The sequence below is a fragment of the Sinocyclocheilus grahami genome, unplaced genomic scaffold (assembly GCF_001515645.1).
Source record: "Sinocyclocheilus grahami isolate Dianchi unplaced genomic scaffold, SAMN03320097.WGS_v1.1 scaffold688.1, whole genome shotgun sequence".
Classification (NCBI taxonomy): domain Eukaryota; kingdom Metazoa; phylum Chordata; class Actinopteri; order Cypriniformes; family Cyprinidae; genus Sinocyclocheilus; species Sinocyclocheilus grahami.
In genome coordinates this window covers 355,806-380,443 of record NW_015505867.1, presented here as the reverse complement: position 1 = coordinate 380,443, position 24,638 = coordinate 355,806, and the positions used below count along the sequence as shown (strand labels likewise).

At 37.8% G+C, this 24,638-nt stretch overlaps 2 protein-coding genes across 2 annotated transcripts; both read right to left on the bottom strand.

The window, feature by feature from the left end:
* Positions 1–9,705: 9,705 nt before the first annotated feature.
* LOC107559491 (uncharacterized) lies at positions 9,706–12,876 on the bottom strand. Its single transcript, XM_016243338.1, has 5 exons — positions 12,709–12,876; positions 11,839–11,951; positions 11,657–11,732; positions 11,260–11,580; positions 9,706–10,058 (listed from the first exon to the last, which is right to left on the bottom strand). The coding sequence occupies exons 3-5, from the start codon at positions 11,724–11,726 to the stop codon at positions 9,706–9,708; spliced, it is 744 nt and encodes a 247-aa protein (XP_016098824.1). The 5' UTR covers positions 11,727–11,732; positions 11,839–11,951; positions 12,709–12,876.
* Positions 12,877–16,964: 4,088 nt separating this feature from the next.
* LOC107559490 (uncharacterized) lies at positions 16,965–20,971 on the bottom strand. Its single transcript, XM_016243337.1, has 5 exons — positions 20,965–20,971; positions 18,833–19,144; positions 18,647–18,706; positions 17,929–18,048; positions 16,965–17,386 (listed from the first exon to the last, which is right to left on the bottom strand). The coding sequence occupies exons 1-5, from the start codon at positions 20,969–20,971 to the stop codon at positions 17,280–17,282; spliced, it is 606 nt and encodes a 201-aa protein (XP_016098823.1). The 3' UTR covers positions 16,965–17,279.
* Between the last annotated feature and the right edge of the window lie 3,667 nt (positions 20,972–24,638).

The window sequence follows — 24,638 nt, the reverse complement described above, 5'->3', positions numbered from 1 at the left end:
GCCATCATATTAATATTTCTGTCTCAGGTAACTATTTTTTCAACACTTTATGTTAACAAATGTGATTATGTAAGGCCGAAGCCATCAGAACCATCTGTGGTAATTATATGAAACTTCAAATGAATTTTAAACAGTTCTAAAGCAGTTTTTGAACTTTTGCAGATGATATGCTGGAAGATGAAATGCCTTGCACTGACGGTAAGAGCAGTTTCAATCTATTCAAAGACTAATGTGAATGTTCTCAAAGATTTCGTATGATCCAATTTATGAAAAAATAAATGATATTACTGTATTTATATGTAGGTGCTGTTCCAGCTTAACATTGCTTCTCCTTTTTGAAAATGACACTAGATTATCTTTTCTTAGTGACTGCAGTAAGAGAAAACACTGATTGGAGCTCTGATTCAGGTCCATGGTGGCTGCCGTATCTCTTTATCTGTTTGGGTGTAGTGATTCTGGTTGTCATATTAATGCTCATCTCCGTCCTGTGTATTAATGGATTTAAAAGTAAGTAATTTTGTAATTTTCCATTATTTTGAGATATTTGCATTTTGGCATGATCCTGAATTTGTCTCTTTAATGATCATTGTCAGGTTCGAGAAGAAAGAACGCACAGAGATCGCAGGTTCAGGTACGTTTTATAAACGACTGATTAATGTTGTGAAAATACATGTACTGTACATTTTTAATTGTTCAGAACTGAATTGAATGCATTTTAAATTATAATTCAGTTTTTGAACTTGAATTGAGGTATGCAAGATAGAACTGTACCTTGATTTTGATTTTACAAATTTAGAATTTCAATTAACAGTAATGTTTTTATAAATTACCCACAACACGTTTTCACACATTAAAATTAATATACAACTGACATTAATCAAATAATATTTAAAATGCCATGTGTAGATTTTTTTTAATTAATTAATCTGATTTTATTTGTATTTACTAATTAACTTACCTATCATTTCACATCTCAGTCCATGAACACATACTTTTCCAGAATGCTCTAGATTACCCCTAAGTCCTCAAAATAGAGTTAAGCAAGAGCATCTTGGGAACCTTAAACAAAACAGCTAAGAAGTTCTCTGTAATATTCTGTTGTCTGACTGTGTTTAATTTCTTTAAATTGCAGTTTAGCACATTCTGCCTCTCACTCCAATTCAAATTCCAACTCATAAAAAAGGAAAATCTTAAATTCTAAATTTTGTATATCCAAATGTACAACAACAATGATTCCCCTATTATATTTGCAGACTACAGCAACATCTGTCTGGTCGTCGCCAAGCCCCAGTGTTCTGAAGCGTGATGAATTTGTCTGTGTCCAGTACTCAGAAGAATCTCGTGACAGCAACACATGCAGTTTAACGTTACCACCTGGACAGTCTACATCATATGTGTCAGATTGTAGTGATGATCCTTTGTCTAACAGGAGAGAAAGCAGATCAAGCCAGGTTGTATATGCATCTCTGCATCACCTCGCACCAACACCATCATCTGCTACACCCCGTCAGACACAGGAGGAGTTATCAGAGTATGCATCAATCCGGGTCTCCTGATTTTCTGTCTGCGGGTAATGCATAACCAGGCAAAGTTAACAACATTTTCAAGTCTCCAAACTTAAAGAGTGAGTCAGTTTTGTGAAACCGTACAGTACTGTTAGTGTTAATATTCTGTCTACCAGGAAGCAGGAGATGTATGCATGTTTTCACACTGCACAGTACAAATCATCACATGGTTTACCTCATTACATCACGGAAAATCGTTGCTGTGAGTTCGGTGAGGTTTCTATAAGTGAAACTCAATCCAGTAATCACATGTGTCTGATGCAACACATCCATATACTGAGGACTAGTCTAAGCGTTAAAACGTAAAAATTTATGTTTCCGAGAATGAAGATAGATTTTTACAGTACTATTGATGTTCCATCTAAATTAGTTATTGCTAGTAAAGAAGCTGAGAAGTACAGTAATAGATGATAGGTTAAAATGGGTGGAAAATGCAAATCTTGTTTGCACATAAGGGATTATATTCACTTTATAAGCCTTTTTGATGTGGACAAATGTATACCGGTAATGTTTTAAAGATTTTTTATTGAATCTGTTTTAACTTTTTGTTGGTTTTATGGATTAAAAAATGTATCACAGCTGCAGGGAGTTAACCTAGGGTCAAATATCATAGGCTCTGTACGTTTAACCCTTTCATGCATGGCGTTCACTACAGTGGATAGATATGTAACTCCCTCAAAATAAAATATACTGAAAAAAAAAAAGTTATTTGCAGGTTGGTTATGTATACCGAGCCCCCAAGTGGAGGACTGTAAATGCTTCTAGATGTTTTGTTTCAAATGCAGTTTTGATCATAAATACTTATTTGAAGCTCAAAGATACAGGTTAGATTATTTACGTCTTAAATACATGAGGAAATGCTGTATTGCTAATGCCTGGGTTTGTGTATGTTGAGATGTTACATATTATTTGTTGCTTTGTTTATCAATGTTGATGCTTCAGAAATTGCCCATGAAGGTACAACAAAGAGTACTAATAAAATGAAAAAGTTAATAGTTACAGTGGTAACAGCTATGTTCATTACACAGTGATTGTTTTTTGTTGTGCTTTGGTGATTTCCAGTTTATAGGACCTTTTGAGTCACAAATACTAGGAAATGTAAACTACTTGAAACACAAAAAAATCATGTTTCAAAAAAATCACAACCAAATGTTGTCCCAACTAGTCAGACACAGCTAGTTCAACAAAGAATTTTAAATTGAACAATTTTACTGAAATATTAAGGGTGAGTTACCAGCATGCATTGCAGCATGAATAAATTATTACTGTTGTTTCAATGCTTGCTGACATTTGTTTCAAGTTTGGTTGTTTTGTCATTATTGTTCCCTTTCAGTCAGTCACGTTCTATGTTACGTCAGTCGTGACTGACGAATTGGGATCTCGCCCGAGAGCCCAATCACCTTCGAGTGTTAACTAAACAAGCCAATGACAGTTGGCGTGCATGTTTCGCAAACGCACATCAGCTTTTCGCTTCGGAGCCGAGCCGCTGTGACCGTTGCGTACATCAACCATCAGGACGGTCTACACTCCCGTCGCATGTCGCAACTCGCCCGCCATCTCCTCCTCTGGAGTCAGAAGCATCTGAGGTCGCTTCGCACCGTTCACATCCCAGGCGAGCTCAATCGTGCAGCCAACGAGCTCTCACGTCAGCCCGCCCTTCCGGGAGAATGGCGACTCCACCCCGAGACAGTCCAGCTGATTTGGAGACGCTTTGGGGATGCTCAGGTAGACCTTCCCAAGGTCAGCCCTTGTGCTGGGCTAGGTGCCCGTGTGTAGTGATTCCCCCTTCGGGTGATCCCACATGTGTATTCTTCCACAGTACGGCTCCCCTCATGGTAAGCCCGTGTCTTTCCCTGGCAGTCGTTCACTGCCATCTCTGCTGCGTAGTTATCTCACCCCAGGCGGGTTGAGTCTACCGCAGGGACTTCCATATGTAGTACTGCCCGGGGGCCAGTCCATATGTGTAATTCCACATGATACCTCCTATGTGCGGGATATAGCTTCCGTAGTGTCCCAACTGGGTACGCTTTCCCAATGTTATCCAATGTACCACTGTATGGAACAGCAGTGGCGGACACCTCTGCCTAGCCACTGTCCTATCTTCCGCCCCAGCTGGTGTGGGGGGACTTGCCGGCTTCCGCAGGGCACTGGAGGGGGTCAGCAATAGTGGCGTTTTCCATACGGATCCCAATTCGTCAGTCACGACTGACATAACATAGAACGTGACTGACTGAAAGGGAGCGTCTAGGTTACTTATGTAACCCTCGTTCCCTGAAGGAGGGAACGGAGACGTTACGTTCCGTCGCCACAGTTGCTGTACCACCGCTGTACGGCCGGGGCATGTAGTCTCGGCTCCTCAGCGGAAAACTGATGTGCGTTTGCACGCGCTCTCCTTTTATACCCGTGCTACGGGGCGGGGTGCGCGTGGCGAAACACGCACGCCAACTGTCATTGGCTTGTTTAGCTAACACTCGAAGGTGATTGGGCTCTCGGGCGAGATCCCAATTTCGTCAGTCACGACTGACGTACCGTCTCCGTTCCCTCCTTCAGGGAACGAGGGTTACACAAGTAACCTAGATGTTATTTGTTGTGATGTGATGTCAAACAGATCCTTTTACATTTGTCTATGTACAGCCTTCAAAACTATATCACAGATATCTTTGCTTTCTTAGGTGATTACGTTTTCAGAAACAATGCAGGCAAAATTCACTTGACAGAAAATGTCCTGTAAAACTATATGGCTTCTAACATGATAGATCACTTCATTGTGTTACTAACTGAAAAATGTCCTGAACATGAAAACTGTTTTCTCTATGAATTTATTGGCTGAATTGGGCATTTTGCATTTAGTGAACAAACGTTCAAATTGACAAAACGGTGTTACAGTGTTACTTAGGACAATTTGAATAGTTGAGTAAGCATAAAAATCTTTGACGGCTGTTTTATTTACAGAAACCAAAAAGAAGGTAATCCAACAATCCTAGAATGCAGGAGCAACAAACACAACATGTTTGTAGAGAACAATGGAGGAGACAATACTGGACAATGAACAGAACCAAACTTAGAGCTTAAATACACAGGAGATTATGAGGAATGTTACATTAGAGGGGATGATGGGATGACATTACAGTAGGAGTTGGAGGGATTGGGCTCAGGGTCTGAGGTAGGTGTGGGCTCAGGCTCGGGGTCTGTAGCATGCGAGTGGCATAGATCGTCCTCCTCCTCCTCACCAACAATGAAAGTGAAACCACTCCGAAAGAGCAATAGGGTTACACTTTATTTTAAGGTGTCCTTGTTACAGTGTAATTATACTTTTAAGTACTGAGTAATATTAATTAACTACATGTACTTACTAATTAGGGTTAGGATTAGGGTTACTTGCATGTAATTATGCATAATTAATTGTTATTATAATAGTAAGTACATGTAACGTGTGCAACAAGGACACCTTAAAATAAAGTGTTACCAGCAATTGCTTAACAAAATCCTGAAGCCTCCCTTGAGGGCCTTCAACAGGTTGTTTTAAACAAGTTGTTTTAAAATTTCATTAAGTCCAGCCCACAAAAAGCAAATGCAATTGATCATGAAACTTATTTGTCCCATTTAACTGGATGTCTCACTTTTGTTGAGCTTGTTGAGTCCTAAGAGCAATGTTACTAAATTTGACTCAATGCATCCCTTGACAGAACTGAACAGCACCTAAAGCCAGTGGTCAGTTGCTTAGACTAGTCTTAAAAGGTAATCTATTTGAGACTGATTGTAACTTTTTAAAGTCAGTTACGTAAAAATGTAAATTGGTCTTATTTAATTTTGAAAAGTAAGACTAATTACCTCTTGGCTAACTTCTAGTTGGTTAGACAGTGTATAGTGGCTGTGTATGCAATTTGCTCCGATAGATGGCGCCATTATTCTAAATATTGCTTCAGTCTACTAAGAGTAACCAGTTTGAAACCCGTTGAAAGCTGTGGGGAATACATACAGCAGTGGGGAAAAGGTCTATACCTGGGTCATACTGCCAAGCATTTAAAGTGAAAGAAAAGTCAGGACAGAAAGTGTGCATGTCATGTTAGAATTAAATTAGCAGAGTTCAAGAGAAGTTAGCAGAGAAGTCAATCTCATTCACAAACCAATGAATGACTAAATTAATGTATTAGAATAGAATAAATATAAGCCAGGTTGTATATGCATCTCTGCATCACTTCACACCACTCCCCATTGGCCTGAAGCTTTTTGTAATTTGGCAAAAATATATACTTTTCTTGTAGTTGATCATCCATTGATATTTTTGAAAAATGTATAATAATTTTTTTTAGAGGCTTATATTTAAGAGGGACTCATTTTCCGTATTGCTTGGAGCTTGATCACATCTATGAGTTCAGACAAATGAAAACACATGAAAAAAAATGCATGTAATGACTGTTGCATTTGATATTCTACAGAGATATGTTATATAACAGAACAATTAATTATGAATTATTCCACATAATGATGTCTCACTTGTCTGGCTTGATTCACCGTAACTACAATCTGACCCTTGATAAAGAACCAGTAGATGGTGAAGTGACTTACTCTGTGTGAATGTTCTTCTATGGTTACAACTGTATCACCACATCCTTTTGTACGGGTTGCAAAGCTATAGCCAATATTTTATTAAGACTTTCAACATAAAGGCTCAAAAATTACTCACAGATTAAATCAGACCATGAAAAAAAGGCATTGTTAAGCAGCCTGCTTTACCAGCTACAGGAACACAAAGCCAGCTTTAAGTGTATTGTTTTTTTTTAAATCAAAATTCTGATTTAAACAACCTAAAATATTCCCAAGGACCAGTGGAGCAAGGACAAAAGAAAAATAAGTTTCCCTCTCAGAAAGTTGAAGTAATCCCATGTGTATCAAGAATGTGGAAAAAGGAATATTCCATAAATAAACTTCATTTAATAAAGACTTCATTTTCCTCTTTCATGTCTTTGCCAGCAAATTTGCATCACAATTAATGGATTCTGCATGTGATGAAATAGTCACTGTTTTAAATATTTAAAATTGTTACTGTGTCATCTAATAATTTGGTAACACTTTATTATAGGGACCAATACTCACTATTAACTAGTTGCTTATTAGCATGGATATTACTAGCATAATTGGCAATTGATTAGTACTTATAAAGCACATATTCTGCATTGCCATATTCTACATCCCTAATCCTACCCAATAGCTGAATTTAACAACTACATTAAGATTAACTACATTACAGTAAGCAGTAATTAGGAGTTTATTGAGGCAAAAGTCATAGTTAATAGTTAATGGCGAGAATTGGACGTTAAAATAAAGTGTGACAATTAAGTTTTCTATTTTGTTTCCCTTAATAATTCAAAAACATCAATAAGTCAATGGAATACACCTCTACATGACAAAGCACATGTTGTAAACCCCATACCATGTCATTTAGTTGAACAGAATTTGATCAATTTCATAATAGATTCAATAAAATCAAAGCATGGACGCTTTTGCTTATTGGTGCAGGAATGCACTAAATACTTGTATACAAGTCAATATCATTTGCAATTTCCAGCTTGAAGCACGCAATAAATACAGCATCCATATATTACACTAGGAAAACAATGTACTTTATTTCACATTATGTACATTATGTTACTGAATAGAAAGAACTTAGAGTGAATTTATTCATTTTAAGTGTGGCCTATACTCTCACTTCCTCAGGGATATGACAAAACATTTAACATACATAGGACAAAATAAAAACTCTTTCACTTTTTATCAGTTGTTATCATTACATTGGCTTGCACGTGTGTATTAATACAAAGATCAAAGCAACACGGTTTCCCAGTAATTAAACCAGCTGATCCACAGTATTTGTCAGCCATTTAATTGCACACCAGACTGCAGATAATGCATTTCCACTGATATAGTGAATGCTTTGACGAGCTGGTCACAAGCTCTATTCCCACCATTGCTTTGGACTCAGAGACCGAAGAACTTAAATTGAATAGTTCTACACTGTAAAAAAAATTCTGTAAAATTTATGGTAAAAAAACGGCAGCTGTGGTTGCCGCAATTTTACTGTAAAAATACGGTAGCAACGTTTTAGGTTCTACAGTTTTAACTTAAATTTACAGTTAAATACCGTAATTTCATTAACTGATATAATGTTAATATACCAACGTATTGAAGTACTGAAATCTGTTTTGTACCTTTGTAATACACTGATAACCACCAAATGCAGGTAGAAAGTCTCAGGTGATGAGAAAGTCACATGATGAACCAAAGCCCATCACAAGCAGCTTTTAAATAATAACATATATAGAAGGTGCACAGTGTCATTCACACAAACAATAAACACCATCATGGTAACACACATGAAACTGAAATAATGCAATAAACATTCATTTAACAACATTAGGTGTAACACACAACCCTAATATACAAAACTGATAAGAAAAAACTAAGAACAAACAGTTATTTCAACAAAAAAAACATCAAATTTGAAATGTAACGCAGGGGATTCTGGGAATGTCAATTTACGGTTATTCACTGTAAATTATATGGTCTTTTTCACTTCCAAAAACGGCATACTACCGTAAAATTAATGTCCAATACATGTAATGTCCAATGCAGTTTTTCACCGTATATAGTAGGGGAATTTACCGTTAACCATTTAACAGGTTTTTACTGTAGCATTTTTACAGTCTTTTACCGTTAAATTCACGGTAATTTTTTTACAGTGTAGTTAGTCTCTATATCTCTAGTTCAGTCTGCCTAATCATTAAACATTAAAAAAAAAGAGCTAATGATTTCCTAAAAGTATCCAAAAACAACTGTGTGCTCGGTCTACCTCATTGGACTTGCATCCTTTCATCTGCAGTGCGAATGTCCACATTCAAAATGAAGGGACAGAGCAAAGTCATGATTATAAACTATAAAGGAATATAAATGATCATAATATAATTATCAGAAATCCAAAAAGATATGATAGAATGTTTTTCTTCAATAGAGTGCAATTCACTGTAACATTTTAATTACTCACAATGATGAAACAATGACGTTTTCTTACACTTTCTTGGAGTGAACAGCTAGCTTTTTTTCTTGTTTGTTTCTTTTTCATAGAATTCAAGAAGTTAAGAAGTTCTGAGAAGTTTTTGTTGTCCTTTTACACCTTCAAATGGGTATTAAAACAGACAAATACTAAGTTTAAACTCCCCTCTGTAACAAGATAAAATGCCTTCTGCAACCTTCATATTAGTGATGGATTTAGAAATTCTTCAAAATGTAGCATGTTTCCTCATGTAGAGACGTGTCACTGGGATTCTTTGGCTGGAAAAGCAGGGAACATGATGACAGTAGATTTTCATCTTCACCGGTGTCTCAGCATATCCTTATTGTAAAGAGAACTGAAGCTTGTCGTCTGCCGCAATCAAAATTATTCACTCTATGGAAACATGACCAAACACTTGACTAATGTCCCATATCAGTAAATCAGATCTGAATGTGTTGAAGGAAGTAGGTCATCACAGTTAAGCAGAAATAGGTCACAGGAAGAGGCTTAGACGCCTACATTCAACTGTCTGTCCCTCTCCGTCTTCTCGGTACCTGATGCTCTTCAGGCTCTGCTCATGTAGAACATGTGAATAACACAAACACACACACACGTGATTAATTTATTGCAGATCAAGCACTCATATGATACAATGACACTTCTTCTCTGATGAAGTTTTGAGTGGCTTTAGGTAAAGATGAAAAAAACATTCACTTATTTTAGGGACAGGAGAACTGGTGTGAATGTGTCATGACAGCCGTCTGAGAGAGCTAAGATTGACCTTTGCATGGTGAGACTTGAAATGGGTTGGCTTGATGATGACAGAATTTGTGTCTCTTTAAATATTTGTATATTAAATTGATTGCATGATTTTGATGTAACATTTGGCTTGGCTGTTCTGGATTGTTTTCATTCATCTTTTGGATGGCGTTCTAAATACTCACCATCCTTACGCAGGACACACTTCCACAAACAGAAACAGAGGCAGAGGACTAGAAGAAACGCTACAGTAGTCACAGAGATCAAGATAGCGAGCGCTGTGCCAACTAGTGAGAGAAACAGAGGAAACCACAGATTGGATGCTACTTTTCAAGCAGCCTTGAGGGACGTACCAAATATAGTGAGGCAACTTGTGGCACTCTTAGTGATGTCCGGGTACATGTGGAACTCACAGGTGTAGCAGGCCTCATCTTCAGCTCGGACTGGCCATAACGTGAGCTGCGTGTCAGACAGGGAAGAGCTTAGGCTCGCACGGTCCACAAACTCTTCTTCAATCACAGGGTCACTCTGCTTTGCAAAAGATGCAACTTCACGGGATTCTACTTTATTAACAATCTTCTTCCACAGCACCTGCTTGACTTTCTCCGGTAGGCCGTACCGACAGGCCAGAGAGGCTTGTTTACCACCCACTGCAGTCGTATTGCCCTCTGAGATCACCTTTGCTGAAAAACAATGAAAATAAGTCACTACTATACTAACAGTAGCATGATAGCACATGCATACATAATTATAAATACATTATAGTATAGTGTGTTTTAAACTATAGTACATGTAATCTGTTACTTAATAGCAGACAACTATATGCTCTTTAAAAGGGGGTTTTGCAGCAATGCTGTAGAAGAACCGAAATTTAAAAGAGGTCTCAGTGAGACCAAGATGGGATGAGTATTTTCAGTGTCAGCACATAACAATAGCTGCCTAAGGAGCATCCAGAATACAATCCCTACATGATCAATGATGTATTAAATATGTCATTCTAATCCACAGGGCATTACGCATCTCCAAAAGTTCATGAATGATTCCTTAATTTTGCATCTGTGGTGTCGTGACAAATGAATGAAAGACCAGGAACGGGAGGTGAACTACTAATTTATTTTTCTCATAGTTTTTAGCTTGAGTGCATTATAATGATTCCCTGAGTCAAAATATGATCAAAGATTACAAATGTGAATGTGTTTGAATATGGCAATTGAAAACACAACATTACTCAGCTGAAATGAACTAACTGACGTGAATAAAGATGAATAAAATGTTGCTGAACAAGATTCAAAAATCCAGTATCTGATCTCCCCTTCGCTACATGGTAGTGTTGTTTTGTTCCTAAATGAATCAGTGTTTTAAACCAATGAGTTCTGAGTGAATGATTCAATGACTTAGCGGTGTCTTATTTCGAAGGATAGTCCTCCGGAGGTTGCATTTGTTGGTCACATATGTCATAGAGTCTGTCTCATTTTAGAAAAGCAGCTATAATTTACATTCCAAAGTGAGAAAGAAATTACAGTAATTACACCTCAAAAGGAACAACAGTTAATTGTATAATGATTGCCCAGAGAGCACAGCATTTTAAATTGAAACACAGATTCTGATTCATTCTTGAGTGAATCAGTATTTTTTTAAGGAATCAGTCGTGTGACTGATTCAATGACTTACTCATGACAACTTGTCACTACCTACCGCCGTTTCAATGTAAACTGCAAAAGGACTCACTAAAAACAAATCACCATCATTAATGCACATAAGTACAGTCTGGAACAAAAAAGTGATATAAACAATAAAAGGTCCCAGTGCTACTGGAAAGCATTGATGCTCACTGTCAATGGAAGTGCAGATGCATCCTCCAAATACATCTTGTCCAAGACTCACCTATGACAGTAAGGCAGGTCTGTCCTTCTCTTGAGCCTTTGGGATAAATATCAAAGATGCAAGTGTAACAGCCCTCATCCCTGTAGCTGACCCGTTTGATGGTGATGACACTGGCATCTCGTGGTGAAGGAGCTAGCTCCACATGCTGTTGTCCACTCACACTGTCTTTTTCACCAGGCTGGTAAGCGATTAACGTCTGGTTCTGCACATCCAGCCAGCGGATCTGATGAACCGATTCTCCTCTGGCCTTGACAAGCGTACAGCTCAGAGTGAAGGGCAGTTCAACCAGGGCCTCCAGACGTATTGGAGCTGAAACCCTGCCTGAGACACACCAATACTGAAACCAACTGAAACACACCACTTACGCATAGAACAAGAGATTACTACAATCACGCACCTTGTAGTCTGGACACCATTACCAAAGACACACAGATCTGTAGACATCTTGGCAAGGAGACCACAAACATTTTAGCCTAGTGGAAAGGTAGCACAGTATTTCAGTAACTATAGTGCCAAATTATAAGATATAGCTGAAAAATTAAAAGTCCACAGTTTTATCTATCTTTAAATCATTTGTACCCTTTATATTGAGAGGGCATTTAACGGTCCAGGTCAGTCTTGTGGGATGAAAATGAAGACAATGATTTCTGTCAGTTAGGGATGTTTCCAACATCTTACTGAAGGGCTGCCATCTGTGTTCACATATTACAGACACAAAGACAATATATAAAACATATTTAGAAAATATATACACTTAAAAGCTTAAAATGTTTAATCCATAACTACACCACAACATGATATTAACCCTATGGTATTGTTAATTTGGGGGTCACACTTGTGTTGTTTTTTACAACCATTTAGCGCTTTCGAATCAAGTCCACAATTTTTTTTTTCGTGGTCACATAGCGACTGCCATAAAAGTTGAGTTTCGTACCATTTATTCAGATGAAGCAGTGATTTAAAAAAAATTCAAAACATTTTTTTACGGTCTAAAATGACCGAACAGAGGGTTATCTTTTGATTTTAAAGTTGCTTTATTTCTTTTAAGAGGCCAAAAATATTCTACAAGGAATATATAAATATAATCTTTAGTAGACAGGATTAGCTGAAAACAGTTAACTAACTTACTTTACTGATATTTATATATAATATATAATGTTTCTGTATAACTATATATTTTTCTGTTATGGCATATGCAGAATACTATTTACATTTTAAAATAAAATCTAGTAAATTTACTAAATAAAAATAAAAAGATATTAGACCTTGATAAACTGATCATTAATAAACTGACCATTTATTAATACTCAAACAGTAGAATTATCAGTTCATCTGACAGTGGCATTCGGGAAAATGAGATACAAAATGAGGCTGAAATTTAATATAAAAGTTACCTAAGATGGAGTGTTACAGATAAGCCTAAGTAATTAATATTATATTTTGACATACCTCTATGTGGTGTAGATGCCCTCTGCCCTCTGCCCTCAGCTGAACATGCACAACACACTCTTCAACACACTGAACCAACTGGGCTGCAAACGGTCCTTTCTCCACCCATCACTATCCACTGCATATTCCGAAGCATGTGGTGGCTCCGTCTCACAACTCACTGAGCTGCCTACTTAGACAGCATTGTCAGGCATCATAGGCATCTCAGCTCACACACACACACACACACACACACACACAGCTCTGACTCAAATATCAACAATGGCCAAATATGAAACAAAAAAATTCTAATTATCTGACTTTTTGGATTTAAAAAAAGTAAGGTTGAGATCAAACAACTATAGGAATATCCTGCAGTAATGCCACAGACCCCCCACTGAAGACCTGTGGAGGACTCTGTGTAATATAGAAGGATACCTTGAAAGTCGCTTTGGATAAAAGTGTCTGCCAAATGCATAAATATAAACTTCAGAAGCATTTCTGTAAAGAAACTCACAGCACAGGAATGTTCTCAGTCTGCACTCTAGTGTTCAAAATGTGACTGACAATTTTACTCAGAATACTTCATCATTAAAGAAAAAAAAACAGTGTAGACAGCTTTATTGATTATAATGGTAGTTTTTTGAGAGTGCTTAAACTCGCGCTAGACTGAAATCAGTGATGTTCTTTCATAATGTAAATATAATATAATGTAGGCTAATTTATTCGCAGTTTCAATAGCCGTGGAAATGAAATAAAATAATAACATAATTTGTAACTTACAATGTGCGTGTGTGTAGTCAAGTATGGTGTCCCATACAAGGAATTTGTACTCTGCATTTAACCCATCCAAGTGCACACACAGAGCAGTATGTATATATATATATATAAGGGCGGCGTTTAAAGGGGTCATATGATGCGATTTAAATTTTTCCTTTCTCTTTGGAGTGTTACAAGCTCTTGGTGCATAAAGAAGATCTGTAACGTTGCAAAGACTAAAGTCTCAAATCCAAAGAGATATTCTTTATAAAAGTTAAGAGTCAGCCACACCTACCTAAAATGGCTCATTCTAAGACGCCCCCACATGCCTACGTCACTATGTGGGAAGATTTGCATAATGCCGCCCAAATGTTCACGCAAAGAAAGAAGGTGTAACTTTTATTCTCGCTGTAGTATTGTTGCCGCCACCGGCATGTCGTGAAGTCGCTGTGTGCTTCGTTGTAAAAGTGAAACTACTTTGTTTGGCGTTCCAAAAGAGGACGATACCGCTACGTCATGCCTGGAGCTGATCTGTGCTGGTTGCTGAGGAAATACTACAACTTTGCGCTGTGGATCGCCGGATCGGCTTTCACCATGGATGAAGCGGGGTTCTTCAGAAAAATCCTTCATGTCCCACAAATTCTTCGGTTTTCCAGCAGCACAATGCATTAAGATCCTGGAGGTGAAAACTTTTTGAATTTGAAGATCAGGGTAAATTGAACATATTCTGTCTTCTGGGAAACCTGTAAGTACCTTCTGTAGATTCTGAAGGGAAGTACTAAATTAAAAAAATAAGAAAAAAGTACACATCTTCATTCTGTTCAAAAGTTTACACCCCTGGCTCTTAATGCATCGTTTTTCCTTCTGGAGCATCAGTGAGCATTTGAACTTATGTTCAGCAAGCTTCTTCCTCTTCAACAGAAGAGCACCACCATCAAGGAATTTGCACAGTTTCTGACATCAGTGGAGGGGCTTGATCTCAACAACGATGCGCTAATGGACATTTTTAACAACGGCCTTAACAAGGCTGTCTGCGCCTGGGAGATGGGAATGCTGTGGATTTTAACATTCTGGCAGTTTGTGGGTTTTGTGTACCATGAGGGAGATGGTGGCCTACCTCCCCTTGGCCCTTCCCCCGATCACTGCAGTATCTAAGCCATCTCGTGTATTTTCATAATAATGAAGTATATTTAAAATCCATTGCTAATCGAGATCCTAATCTTTTTTACAGTATAAAACATATTGTCTGCCTCATTCTGTGATAAGAAGCCACATCAGATCACAAAAGCAAGCATTTGACTCATGTTGTGGAGTAAAACATGTTATAATATTCTCTTTTGTTGGACAACAGGTTTAGAAACGCTTCTCATTGCAGGTCATTACAAGCGAGTTTAGCTTTATTTAATTTAAGCACGTTTAATGTAGTTAGCTAACGGTGGGCTACCTGCTGCCTTGAGAGCAATTGTAATTGCTGCATTCACGCGCTCCGCGGATGCTCTCATTTCCCGAGTTGTGCTTTTAAGTCGGAATGTGAAAACAACATGGACACTAATGTTACTACAAAGATGTGTTGGATGTATATTATCAGAGCTTTCCGACTTGCGTTCATGTGAATTTTCTCAGTCGGAAAATAATTTTTCATATTATTCTGACACCACATGAATGCAGTATAATTTATCTAGTGATCACATGGGGTGATGATCCTTTATACTTCCGTTTCGGAGCACCAGAGGGCAAATATTGCAACCGACAGCTCAGGCAATTAAGTGGCACTGAAATGAGACACCGAAATCTGCGTTCTGATTCAGTTCGGTACATACTGGTTATAAAGGTACCATGCCATATTGGCACTGGGTTTTGATACCCAACCCTAGCTGGGACTCCAGACACAACGGGGCCATCCTGGTCCGTCCCTCCAGCTCCACCCTGGCCCTCAGCCGGGACTGTAGACACACCTGAGCCTTCCTGGTTCGTCCCTCCGACTCTGCCTTGGTTATCTGCCAGGATTTCTGATTCCCCAGATCCCCCCTGGCTCAACCCTTCCATCCCTCCCTGGTTGTCCGCATTGGTCCGGAACTGTCCTAAGATTTCCTGGGCTGTTCCTCCAGCACCACCTTGGTTTCCCTCCCTCCCCTTCTTGTTTATGTGGTCTGACCCTTGTCTGTCTTGTGTTGTTGTGATGGTGTGTTTCTGTTTATTGTGTTACTGTCTTATGTTGTCATGTGATGTGTTGGTGTCTGTTAGTCTTGTGTTTGGTGTCCCTCTTTGGGGATGCCAGGGGGTGTCCCGTTTGAGGGGGGTAGAGTCAGGGTTCTGTCACTTTGGTCTGGTTTATTCTTGGTTTTGTAACAGAAATATTTTATGACATGATCTGGTACTTGCCTAAAAGACGTGTTTATGATGTGCTTAGTTAACACAAACATTAAGCTACTTTTAGCCTTATATCCTGGAAATGGTTCACCCTCTGCCTATGTTGAATCATCTGAAGTGCTTTCACAGAGACCAATCTGTGATGGATGAAGTGCATAATAAACTACAAACAACTGAAACAAAAGACTACGTTTTGAAAGTTAACTTAAAAAAATGCAGCTACTGCTGTGCTGATGTGAATAAGCCACCATTCACACAGAATTGTTTTTTGTGTCCACCCGTGCTTTTTTATCAGTTGTTTTCCTATGTGAACATGGGCTAGGATGTCTTTGACCATTCTGTTGCTTTTTTGCCATTTTCATTCAAAAAAATTAAAATAAAAAAATAAATAAAAATTCTGTAACCCTGTGCGTACCCTCAGATGAAATCCTGCAGGCGCCCCTGCATAAGACCATAACCACAGACAACACAATAGATGGCTCCATAGATCAGAGTTTACTGTAAGTGAGATGACAACTAAAAAGCATGTGCCACATTTTCCTGCATAGTGACAGCCTTGACCACAACACACCACAGATGTCACAAACTTGTTGGGCTCATCTATCACATTCACCTTAAAAGAAAACAAATTTAGATTTACTACTCACGTTGTTAGTTTATTCATTATTTGGTTTGTTGGCTAAAGCAGCAACTTAAACTGCACACATTTAGTAAAGCACACATCTACAACATTTTGTCTTGTTAGAAAGAGGTCAGTAAACCACTGTTGCTACAGCAACTATAGCAATAGAGAACTGCTGTTGCAAGCTGGATGACACTGTTGCTAGATTAGAGACTTTTCAGACCACTATGTTTGCTCTTATAACAGTGAGAGGAAATCGTAACTTCAGGTTTTCAAAGATAATTTGCTTCACTCTCAGTGGAAAGCAAAGATTTCAGAGGTGAACAAGGCCCATGTACAATAGCCACACTTAAATAAGAACATTAAACAATAAACATTGTCACGGTGAACAGGAAAACTCATCTACGCTCTAGTCAACTTTTACAGCCTCATTGTGTTTATAATTGCACTCTTGCAAGAAGTATTCCAGCTCAAAATTTCATATAATTTATTTATTTATTTATAAAAAACTGAAAGAGTTGTCAGAAGCTTAATGGTCGTAACGTTGAAGTCATGTGATCATGGTATAGTTCATTTATAGCTTATGTTTAGCTTTTAACTTGTACCGATTGTATTTAGGCTTCAACAAAATGTGTAAGAATCACAGATCTTATTTTCTGCAATTATCCAAAACCAATGAAAAAATCCTATTGGCCTGTTGTCAAGGGAATCAGGGTGATGTGAACCTCCAGGATGGCCTACAAAACCATGTCATCGTCACTTTAGCACCTATACATTTGTTTCTGAGGAAAACCAAGGTAGTTTATTTGCTGCAGCAGCATCCTGGGTTTTTAGCTCTTTGCTAATTAGAGGGTCTTTCTCTGGTTTTATTATCTGGAGTCCTTCTGCCCACCTGTGACCTTTTATTTCCTTGAATTATGACCATCTTATTGCCGTAAATGGGTTCGTCTGCAAAAGAGCAAATGCAAAGTATGAGTAGGCATGTCAAATTTCTGTTCTCTCTCTCTCTTTTTTTTTTTTTACTTATGCATTTTAAAATAAATAGTATCTTACAAAGGCAACATACAGTAACTACTCTAACTGTAGTGAATGACGTTTTGAGTTTTTATTCTCATCCCATTTTCACTGAGCATCTTGAATCTCGAGCCAACCTCATCTGCCACTGAACAGATCATAATTTCAGACCCAGTTTCAGTCATAACTCAAAATGTGTATAATTTCAGTAAATGTTTACATTTGAGTTATTGCTATTGCTCAAATGGTCATATGGATCAAACTTCTTGATGACGGTCAATTTGGAGAATAACCACACCAGTTCACATTTACTTTCATTATATGGAAATGAACAGCCAGGACATTACAATAAATAAATAACTTATGTGTTTGCAGGAAAAGAAAGTTAAAGGGTGAGTAAATGATGACAACATTTTCATTTTTGATCTCTATGATAAATATAAAACAGGAAAATAATAAATTACAGTCACACTGACCTGATGTGCAGCAACACTTTTTCCTACATTTAAAGATGAAAATAGTGGCTACAATTAAGAGGATTGCGAGTGCTGAGCACACTGGTATTGCAATTAATGCTGTTTCAGTAACACTGGGCTCTACAGGGAAAGGAAAAAGAAGAAAACCAAAAATAAAGAAAAAAATATTAATGAGCTGTATGACGTATGTGAAGATTCAGCATTGTAGAAAGTCCAGTACATTGTAGTCAAGTAGATTCTGTATTTTTGTTTATCATAAGGAAACGTATTTTATTTTTATTATATTCAGTTTTTTGTGTGGTAAAAAAATTTGTGACATCTACGATGGCTATTGGCCACTTAGAAAGATGACTCGGCTTGTCAATAAGAAATAATGCGGTGTGATAGATATTTCCTAAACACCAGAAAAACTAACCTTGTGCTCTTCTTTATTTTATAATAATGTTGCAGTGACATTCTGGCTTTGCAAAACAAAACAAAATGACCCATTTAAATTGTTTTACTACTCATCATTCATGGGGAAGTAACTTAATGCACTGCAGTTTCACAATAGCCAACCATTATTTTAAAAGCATTTTTGTATGTGTACGTGACTGACCGAAAAAAAAAATGTGTGGAAAGGTAGAATCAAAATGTTCTTTCAGAAAAAGGCAATGTTGTTATTTGAGTAATAGAATGCGCCTTTATGTCCACATAAAATGCAGTGAATGAAAGGTACCTGATGGTTTAAATGTTGTGGTGTACATTTTGCTGTTCGGTTCAGTCGTCAAGTCTTTAGCTGAGAAAACAAATGATTAGTACCAAGAAATATACAAATCCCTGACAGACTCGACAGTCTGATTATCATAAGACTATCATCAGAGAAATGACCTTGAGTTAAGCGTAAAATAGAAGAGAAAGGTACCATGAAGTACTTCAAGATAAATCTGCTCCATCCACATCCTTTGATCATGGAAAATGATGGTGCAAGAGTAGTTCCCAGAGTCTTCATCTTTTACATCTTCAATGTGAAGTGTACCATTCTCCATTATTTGCATTCCAGTCCTCTTGCTGAAAATTCGTGATTCCTGTTCCTTCTTTAGATTTATCTTGGCCAGTAAGATTGTTTTGTTGATTGTGTGGTATTTCCATTCGATTGCATCAATGGAAGACCCCAGTGGAAGTTCAGGGAGAGGAAACAATACAGTCCATCCCTTCCATATAGATATGCGTGCACCTTTTACAAGAGAGAGAATCAAGGTCAAGAATCAATCCCTTAACAGTTAAATGGCACATTTTGCAGTCAATCCCATCAGTTTCAGAACAACAACCCTTGAAGATGCTTTTAACAAATTTGAACACATATAACAAAGACTATGATGTTGAAGTGATTAGAGGTCACTTGAAGAGTTTGCATCAGGATGGCGTTTAAGGAGTTTCTGAAGCTGTACATGTAAATAGTCAACGCAGCAACATGTGACACTAGTTAGTTAAAGAGAGAGACCCATTTCTGTGGGAAATTAAAACTGAAACCTGGATGCTTGCAAGACTGAATATTGTTAAATGGTTATATCTGATTAAGTGTTTAATATCCTATATATTTGGCTGAGTTTGCGCACAAGAAATGGTTCAATCAAACTAGAGCTGTCACATGCTTAGCCACTGCCTTTTGAGACTTTTCACAGCTGGACAGAAATAAAGACCATCTGAACAAAAGTATCAAGACTATAAATAGCAGCGTTGATGTGTCACACTTAAATCAGTTAGTAATAACCAAATATTCGCTTTCATTTTAAAGGTATCTTTAAAGGCAGTCAGTGATCCTCCCCAACTAGTTATGATCATTGTCTGTATTAGGTTATTATTAGATTAGAGGCTTGGATGAATCTTGCATCTATGAAGGTTCCAGACGGGAGTTTCAATGTCACTGGAGTACCAACTTTGTTTTCCCAAAGAACCTGTCAGTGAACAGATCTTAAAATAAATAGTTTTGTTAGAGTGAAGAACATTTTAATAATCTGAAGAAAAAAAAAAACATTTTCCACCATAAAGAACCTTTTGTGCAACGGAAAGATTCCATGGATGTTAAAGGTTCTTAACGGAACCATCAGTGCCAATAAAGAACCTTTATTTTTAAGAGTGTAGAAGCATAGATTCACCACTGAAACACTGTTAATCGTGTGAAATACATTGACCTATGAACACTCATTATTGTCTTTGAAAAACAGCATATCTGCATAACTTGTCTGAAAGATTACTAAGAAAACTTTATGAGGGCTGTCATGAAACAATATTTAACAGTAACCTGCCTTACAAATAATATGCATAAGATTATAACTCTCACCCAAAGTCAGTTGCAAGAGAGTAAAGAAGATGAAGCATTGATAATTGTTCATCCCCGCTGAAATCCACCATAAGTAAATGTGTCTGACATCAAGGTTTGACATCAAAGTTGTCAAATGCTTGCTGTCTTAAGGCTGTCTTTAGAAAAGTGTGCCTTACTAACTCTATAACTTCCTTCTTGTCGTTAGTGCTACAAAGCTGGGGTGGTATTACCTTACACACTTTGTTTTTCTGAGTGTTTATTTTTCCCCCCCAAAATCAAGGTATTGTAGATGTTTTCGTCTTTGAAGCGTTATCATACTGACCCCTACAGAGCTAATGGTGTCAGTGCAGAGGAAGAGTCTGCTGTCCGCTGAACTCTGACCGAAATTAACGCTGCTCACAGTTGGACAAAAAAGCATTTTATGTTTGCTATTAATACAAGCTGAAGGCATAAACTTATAGGCAGTTTGCTAAAGTAAGTCCATTATAATTGTAAATAGTATAAAGCTAGGCCAATTTCCTGTCAATAATGCAAAGTAGTTAGAGAGTATGAGTAACTATATTTGTGGTCTTGAAGGAAATGCACAACTTCCTGTGCCTAAGCAGCGCAACAACTGTCAGAAACTGAGCATGTATCATATCTTTGAAGATATGGGTATTTTTCCCCCACCCATTTGGAAATGAAAGAATATATCTATGTATTTGTTTTCCTAGTCACAGCTATTTGCATACCTGACATATCAGTGACAATAATAGAGCAGATCTGTCACAGAAAAGCATAAATGATACACACGCATCATTTAGTATGATTTATAAGCTGTTTTTCCCTGAGGGGTCCAACAAAATTGCTCCACAATGTCAATTTCTTTCATGATTTACTTGACATTTGGTCCTCACATTGTAGGCTAAACAAGTATATACAGAGGATAGGAGAACACACAATGACCACTAATAGATGTGTGAACACACACACACACATGAAAATGAGCATGTCTTCGTGTCATGCACTCGAAGGCAAATGAAAACCGCAGAATACAGGAAATACAAATGAAATACAAGCAGTCTGTTGTTTGCCCGCTTTACTCTGAATCACTCTCTCCATCGCTCTCTTATATCTTATTCTGATTGGCAGGTTAGAAACTTTGGGTTCAGACCACACTGTTTCAGCAGTTTGTGGTTGTAGCTTCAATATTTATACCGTGGTGTACAAACCATATTGAGCTTGTTGGAACTATGGGAAGTTTTTTAAGTTGCAACCGAAGGTAGGTCTTCTAAATAGCTTGATATTATGTCCTGAGATGAAGTACTAGCAGTGTATTTCATTTCTGTTTTTGTATTTATTTATTTATTTTATTGGAACTTAATCTTAAATAACTATTTTGTTTATTAGGGCACTGTCAAAGTGTACCGGCTGATTGTTCTTCTTTTTATATGTTTCAGAAATGGAAAATTTTATGTGACTTAATTTACTTTTTTTTAATCCTCAGAAAGAAGAAACCTAAAAAAGCTGGTAAGCAAATTCTTCAGCTGATATATTCTGATAAAGCATGTTGCAGCTATTGCAAAGCATTAATAAGGAAGTGTCTTCTTACATATTTTAGCAGACTTTTGACAGAGAGCGCAAGCATGAATTCAGTTTTATGTCAAAGTTCATGTGGTTCACACTAAATGCTTCCCAGTGTGCTATGCTATGATAATAATTTTATACAGTGAATGGACACACTGTTCAGTGACATTTACTTTTATGTTTTATTGAGCAGATAATGACCATCAGAGAGAAACAGCAGACACAAAGGTAAGAATACCAAACCAGTCATAGGCCTAATGTTTTATAGGAGTTTATTAGACTGCTTATTTGAATATGAAATCACTTGTTTTCTGTCTTTGCTCTCTAAATAAAGGCAGTTCGACTGAAACAATACAATTAACCAGTATGAATGTTGTTTTAGTTTCATGTAGTGCTTAAATGTGTAGTAATGATGTTCAGATTCACATACTCCTGATAACATCATGTTAAAACAGGAGGGCGTTAGTTTAGATCTGATGTCAGTTTCATCAGGTACTGTTGGCTTTCAAAGTCGTTCCTTCTTTTATTATATTCTATATTCTATATTTTATTTTTATTATTAGTCATCTAATTTTTTTTTCTTCTTAAGTCATTTACGTAAAATTGTATATTTGATTTCTTTGTTTAAACTAATAACATTGTGTAAAAAATTACAGCAAAGGCCATTTATTAGTATTATTAAGACAGTTACATAAAAAACATAGATTGGTCTAATTTGAATCTAAATAGTAAGACTGATCACCCATTAGTTAATGGTTGTCATAAAACCAGTTGTCATAAAACATTCTGTGGGACATACACATCGGCACAATTGAGGCCAACTTCAAAACAATATTTCCACTGGCACCCAGGTCTGGAAAGCCCTCCACTGTAGCGATTGGACCAGTGTAGAAATCAAAATTGTAGGCTATGCCATTCCCATCACACAACATGAAGATCTTGTAGCCCCAGCGCTTAGGCTTCATTGGAATTTACTGCTTCTGCTGGCTTTTACCTATGAATGGTATAATCTGCTCATCAACACACAGGTGCTCATCCATTGGGATGTGATTAAAACTCTCCTGTAAAGCTGTTAGGAGTGGCCTCACTTTGAACATCTTGTCATAACCTGGATGTCCAGCAGGCACCTATCCGTCGTTGTTGGCAAAGTGTAGAAAGCGTTTGATAGCCTCCCATCTTTTCTTTGACATTGTGTCAGCCACACAATACACTCTTGTCTTTGTGCTCCAAAACATTTGGGTGTGTGGCAGGCCATGTAAAGCACATGTCCAGGAACTGCTCCATCTCTTCAAACGTGGCATTCAAGGGCATGGTTGTGTATTGTTGGCAAAGTGTAGAAAGCGTTTGATAGCCTCCCATCTTTTCTTTGACATTGTGTCAGCCACACAATACACTCTTGTCTTTGTGCTCCAAAACATTTGGGTGTGTGGCAGGCCATGTAAAGCACATGTCCAGGAACTGCTCCTTTTCCTCCATTTCAGGTTCTTCGGCTTTTGGAAGGGTGGGCACAGGGCAGCTCTAACTTCTTCTTGATCTAATAAAACATAATCAAACATACATTAATGTAACATGTAGGAAGCTATGGATGATTCGATTTCTAGACCTCTTCTTTAACCTAACCCATGTCTCTTTTACCCCACCACTCTGTTCTTTTTCACCACCCCAAGTACAAACCTACAAGCACACACACACACACACACTCACAAACACACGCACACACACAGGTTTACATTTGTGAAAAGTGGGGACATGGGGTAGTGTCCTGAAAAGTCACCTTCTCCTTGTAATACCTATGTCATACCTTTGTCATTATACAAATTTATGTCCTCATTTGTCACAAAAACGCGTACTCACAAACACACACACATACACACAAACACACACACACACACGCACACTCACGAACACACAAACTCACACAAACACTCATTCATGAACACACACACACGCACACACACACACACACACACACTCACGAACACGCACACTCACACACACACACACACACACACTCACGAACACACATACACACAAACACACACACACACTCACAAACACAAACACACACACTCACAAACACACGCACACACACAGGTTTACATTTGTGAAAAGTGGGGACATGGGGTAGTGTCCTGAAAAGTCACCTTCTCCTTGTAATACCTATGTCATACCTTTGTCATTATACAAATGTATGTCCTCATTTGTCACAAAAACGCGTACTCACAAACACACACACACAAACACACACAAACGCACACAAACACACTCACGAACACACAAACACTCATTCATGAACACACACACACACACACACTCACGAACACACAAACTCACACAAACACTCATTCATAAACACACACACACACACACACGCACACACACACCCAAACACACATACTCCACTCATTCATGAACACACACACACACACTCACGAACACACACACTCACACACACATACTCACGAACACACATTCACACACACTCACTCACAAACACAAACACCCATGAACACACACACACACACTCATGAACACACACACACTCACAAACACACACACATGAACACACACTCACACACACACAAACACACGCACACACACACACAGGTTTACATTTGTGAAAAGTGGGGACATGGGGTAGTGTCCTGAAAAGTCACCTTCTCCTTGTAATACCTATGTCATACCTTTGTCATTATACAAATTTATGTCCTCATTTGTCACAAAAACGCGTACTCACAAACACACACACATGCACACAAACACACACACACGCACACAAACAAACACACTCACGAACACACATACTCACACAAACACTCATTCATGAACACACACACAC

Bases quoted from the DNA above. Each gene is read 5' to 3' on its own strand.
- LOC107559490 (XM_016243337.1), bottom strand. The intron at 18,707-18,832 runs GTACCTTTCTCT...TTGTTTTCTCAG, and splicing joins TTATCTTGAAGTACTTCATG to CTAAAGACTTGACGACTGAA. The intron at 17,387-17,928 runs GTCAGTGTGACT...GCTCTTTTGCAG, and splicing joins AAAGTGTTGCTGCACATCAG to ACGAACCCATTTACGGCAAT.
- LOC107559491 (XM_016243338.1), bottom strand. From the start codon at position 11,726: ATGTTTGTGGTCTCCTTGCCAAGATGTCTACAGATCTGTGTGTCTTTG. The intron at 11,581-11,656 runs GTGCGTGATTGT...GGTGTGTCTCAG, and splicing joins AATGGTGTCCAGACTACAAG to GCAGGGTTTCAGCTCCAATA. The intron at 10,059-11,259 runs GTGAGTCTTGGA...ATTGTTTTTCAG, and splicing joins GACCTGCCTTACTGTCATAG to CAAAGGTGATCTCAGAGGGC.